The 4,902-nt window shown below is 60.1% G+C and overlaps 1 protein-coding gene across 1 annotated transcript; it reads right to left on the reverse strand.

Annotated features, from left to right (window-relative positions):
* Positions 1–708: 708 nt before the first annotated feature.
* On the reverse strand, positions 709–2,653 carry LOC135405329 (zinc finger protein 239-like). Its single transcript, XM_064640003.1, has 2 exons — positions 2,361–2,653; positions 709–2,172 (listed from the first exon to the last, which is right to left on the reverse strand). Exons 1-2 carry the CDS (start codon positions 2,497–2,499, stop codon positions 1,166–1,168), a joined length of 1,146 nt encoding a protein of 381 aa, XP_064496073.1. The 5' UTR covers positions 2,500–2,653; the 3' UTR covers positions 709–1,165.
* Between the last annotated feature and the right edge of the window lie 2,249 nt (positions 2,654–4,902).

Raw genomic sequence — 4,902 nt, forward strand, 5'->3', positions numbered from 1 at the left:
TGTCCAGCGTTTTTAAGAATTGGCTGACAGCTTCAGCTTCTTCTTTAATTTCTGGGGAACACCTCCCCTCGTGGGTGGGAATACATCCCTCCCATCCTAATAGGTCACCTCTTGTTTGCTGAAGCCGGATTTTTCTTCTTTTCTTTTTTTGTCCTTTTTCCCTTTTTGTCCTGTTTCTGCAGAGGTGACTGATGCGCACGATTTGTCAAAGAGCTCTTCCTTTTTCCTTGGAATTCCATCAGGACAGATGCCATGGCAAGATGTCCCAAGGCCTTTGGCCTCTGGTTACCGACGCCTGTTGAATGTCCCAATTGGGGCGGCCATTTAGAGCATTTGTCTTGCACGAACCCAGTCGACACGGGGGTGCAGTAACCCAATGAGCTTTATTAAGATCAACACAAGCTTATACAGACACTTCAAACGGTGACATGGGACCTCCTCAAGCACTCCCATCCGAGCACTTCACTGCGCACATGCGACAGAGACAGAAGGACTCTGAGTCCCAGGATGCCCTTCGGCATTCTGCCTGGAATATGAACTGCTACGGGATTGAGCCACATTGAGGGGACACATTGATCCCACTCGACTTTTGGGGTGCAGAGCTGGGAGAGACTGGAATGTTAATGGTCCATGGCTCCAACACTCTCCAGCTGCAGAAGCAGCGAGGGCTTTGCTGCCCAGGGGCAAAGGAACCACCCGGGGAAGGGGGGGGAACATCCACCCCTGGAAGGGACAGGCTGGGCTTGGAGCCAGAGAGAAGAAGTGTTATTTTTATGGTTTTATATCACTATAGACAGGAGCCAAAACTGCCCCAAACCTACTCTACAGGGAAACAAAACTGATCTAAACTGAATCCTACATATAGATAGATAGATAGATAGAGAGATAGAGAGATAGATAGATAAAGTAACTCTAATCTTCCCCAAGGGATCAGTTAACAAGACCCTGGGTCACCCTCACTGTCAGAGGGGTCGGGACAGGGGCTGGACACAGGGGTCACCAGGTGTGTGCCCAGCATGGATCACCTGGAACAAGGGTCACCAGGTCTGTGCCCAACGTGGGTTCCTGTGGATCACCCAACGGGGGTCCTTCAATGGCTGATGGAGTTGCAGCAGCAGCAGCAGTCGAAGCTCTTCCTGCAGTCGGGGCACTCGAGGCGCTTCTCTTACCGGTGGGTCTGTTGATGTTTGGTCAAGGTACAGCTCTGGGCAAAGCTCTTCCCACACTCCCCACACTTGTAGGGCCTCTCCCCGGTGTGGATGCGTCGGTGGGTGACAAGGGAAGAGTTCTGGCTGAAGCTCTTCCCACAGTCGGTGCAGCGGAAGGGCCTCTCATCCGTGTGCGTCCGCTGGTGCAGGAGGAGATGTGAGCTGGTCTGAAATCTCTTCCCACATTCCAAGCACTTGTAGGGCCGTTCTCCGGTGTGGATGCGTTGGTGGACGAGGAGGCTGGAGCTCGTACTGAAGCTCTTCCCACACTCCCCACATGTGTAGGGCTGCTCCCCGGTGTGGATGCGCTGGTGCTTGACGAGGGTGGAGATGTCACTGAAGCTCTTCCCACATTCCCCACATGTGTAGGGCCGTTCCCCAGTGTGGACACGACGGTGGTTGCGTAGGTTGGAGCTGCAGTTGAAGCTCTTCCCACATTCCCCACACGTGTAGGGCCGTTCCCCGGTGTGGATGTGCTGGTGGGTGAGGAGGGTGGAGCTGTCCCTGAATCTCTTCCCACATTCCCCACACGTGTAGGGCCGTTCCCCAGTGTGGATGCGCTTGTGTCGGACTAGGTTGGAGCTGCACTTGAAGCTCTTCCCACATTCCCCACACGTGTAGGGCCGCTCTCCAGTGTGGATGTGCTGGTGGGTGAGGAGGGTGGTGCTGGCCTTGAAGCTCTTCCCACAGTCCAAGCACCTGAAGGGCTTCTCCCTGCTGGGAGGCTGCTCAAGGACCACCAGCTCAGAGCTCCCCCTCAAGCTCTGGCCGCCTTCCCGGCACAGGCTGGCTCTTTCCTCCTCAGAGCACCCTGGGCTGGCTTTGGAGCCCCTCCTGCGGGGGGATCTCCGGCCCTTTTCCTCCCCGCTGCCTTCCTGCGCCGGGGAGCCCTTCAAAACGGCCTCTCCCACCAGGCTCTGCCGGGGGGATTTGTCCTCCGGGCTCTCCGTCCTCAGCTCGGGGCCTGGGGCAGGAAGCAAGAAGGACAGGGAGGGGATTTGCCTCCGGCCCACAGGGAAGGCCAAGGACATCCCCCCAACCCCGGCCCCGGCAGGACGGCGGCGCCAGCGGGGTTGTCCTGCAGCCGGGGCCATGCTCGGCTGACAGAGCCAGCACAACACCCGCCCAAAGGGACACTGACTGCCTCCTCACCTGCCTGGGGGGCCCAAGGCATCTTCCTCTTCCTCGCAGCCTCCTTCATCTGCCCAAGCTTTGGGAAGGATAAATCCTGATGGGGGGGAAAACAAGGGCTGAGTGTGTTGGCTTGGGGGTTCCTCCTGCCCAAGTCCATCTCTAGAACTCACCGGGCATCCTGTGTCCATAAAAACCTCCAAAACACCAAGATTCAGCCCAGAAAAACCCAAACCTCTGAGATTCAGCCAGAAACCCCCTGAGAAACAGCGAGATGAACCCCCCCCTCAAACTGCAAAAAGTTAAGGTTCAGCCAGAAAATGCTCCAAAATATGAAGACTTGGCCCAAAACTGTCTCTTAGAAGTTCCCCCTCTCTGGTCTCTCCCCTTTGGGGTTCGAGGGGTCTCTCCTATCTGGGATGTTGGGGTTCCAACTTAAAAATGCTGGGAGTGTTGGGGGTCCCAGGGGTCCCTTCTCCTCTGACTCTCACCTTCGGGGTGCCACGTTCCCAGACATTCCCCCTCTCCAGGTTCTGCACTCTGTTGTCCCAGGGATCCCAGGGGTCCCCACTGTCCAGGTTTCCCCTTCTCCGCACCCCCTGTTTCAGGCTCCCAAGGGTCCCAGGGCTCCTCCCTCTCCGTGCTCCCCCCTCCAGGTTGCCGGGGGTCCTCCAGCTCCGGCACCGCCCCGCTCTGCCCTCCATAATCCCCAGCTCCCGGGCTCCACACCCACCCCCGGCACTCCCAGGGGTCCCAAACCCGCTGTGTCCCCCCCGCTGGCCCCGAGCTGACAGTGGAGCCGGCGGGGCCTGACCCAGCAACACCAACCCCCACCATGGGGGGGACCCGCATCCCCCGCCCACCGCCGGGGCTCTGCCCCCAACCCAGCCCAGCCCCCCCAAAAAACACCTCCCACCCACCCCCAAGAGCCACCAAGGGCACAGCCCTGCACAAGGGCCGGCTGTGCCCAAGGCACCCAAACAGCCCCACAGGCAGGGGGACACCAGGGGCTGCCCCCGGCCCTGGGCAGCTCTGCTGCCACAGGCTGTGCCCTCACTGTGGCCCTGCAATGGCCCTGCCTGTCCCTCACCCGGGGCCCTGCCCACATCCCTGTCCCTTGGCTCTCTCTCTGCCAGCTCAGTGTGGGGCACACGGGCTGGGGTCCCTCCCAAGCCCCCCGGGCAGCCAGCGTTGGCTGGGGGGATGTGAGGGCTGGGCCTGCTCAGCACAGCCCCGGCCTCGTGCCCAGCGCCTCTTTCCTGCCCCACACAAGAGCTTCCCGGCCCCCCCAGGGCTCCCCTGCTGCTGCCTCTGCTCCTGGCCCTGCCTTTGCTGCTCCCTTGCCTGGGGCAGCAGCTGCAGGGGGGGATGGCAGCAGCTTCAGCTCCACGGCACTTCCTGGGGGGAGCTCAGCCCGGGGGCACGGGCAGGGACCTGATGGGGATGGACAGGGGCCAGCAGGGACAGCCAGGGCCTGCAGGGGAAGGCACAGGGACAACCTGGCCCCCCACACTGCCAGGGCTGTCTCTGCTCCTCCTTGCAGGCTCCGTGGCCAGGCACAGTTGGTGTTCCTGGGTGCCCACCATCTCAGCACTTGCAGCCGCTCAAATCAGCGCCCGCAGCTCTGCAGCAAAGCCCCAGCTCACCTGGCACACAGGGGATGGACACAGCACCTGCTCGGGGATGGGCACACACAGCTTTGTGCCTTCCCCACCACGGGGCTCTCCTTCCTCAGCAGCACCTCTGCCTTGCACTTATTCTCAGCCTCACCTCAGGGACAGCTCTGGGCTCACCTCCGCGCCACTTCTCAGCCTCACCTCAGGGCCTGGGCTCAAGGACAGGAACCTGCAGGGAGGGGACATCAGGTGCAAGCTGAGGGCTGCCTGCCTGCACTGGCCTGGGGGCTTCTTTCTCCTTCTACAACCAGCCCAGAACTCAGCCTGCTTTGCTAACACCACACATGTACAGACTAACCTTGCAGATAGATATGGACAGACATCTCTATCACCCTGGGGATGGAGCCTCAAGCATGTGCTGCCACAGGAATGGCAATCAGAGAATCACAGAATCAGCCACGTTGGAAAAGACCTCCCAGATCATCAAGTCCAACCCTGGATCCAACCCCGCTGTGCTTCCCAGACCATGGCACTGAGGCCACATCCACTCTCACCTTCAACACCTCCAGGGACGGGGACTCCACCCCCTCCCTGCCCAGCCCATTCCAAGGCCTCATTACTCTCTCAGCAAAAAATTCCTTCCCAATATCCAACCTAAACCTCCCCTGGCACAGCTCCAGACCCAGCCCTCTTGTCCTACTGCTGCTGCCTGGCAGAACAGCCCCACCCCCACCTGGCTACACCCTCCTGGCAGGGACTTGCAGAGAGTCAGGAGGTCTCCCCTGAGCCTCCTCTTCTCCAGCCTCAACACCCCCAGCTCCCTCAGCCTCTCCTCACACCACTTGTGCTCCAGAGCCCTCCTGCCTTCCAGCACATCAACACACCCCCAGCTTGGGGTCACCTGCACATTTGCTGATGAAATGCCTGGTTCTGCAGCAGCTGCAGAT

This window comes from Pseudopipra pipra, chromosome W, assembly GCF_036250125.1.
Source record: "Pseudopipra pipra isolate bDixPip1 chromosome W, bDixPip1.hap1, whole genome shotgun sequence".
NCBI classification, from domain to species: domain Eukaryota; kingdom Metazoa; phylum Chordata; class Aves; order Passeriformes; family Pipridae; genus Pseudopipra; species Pseudopipra pipra.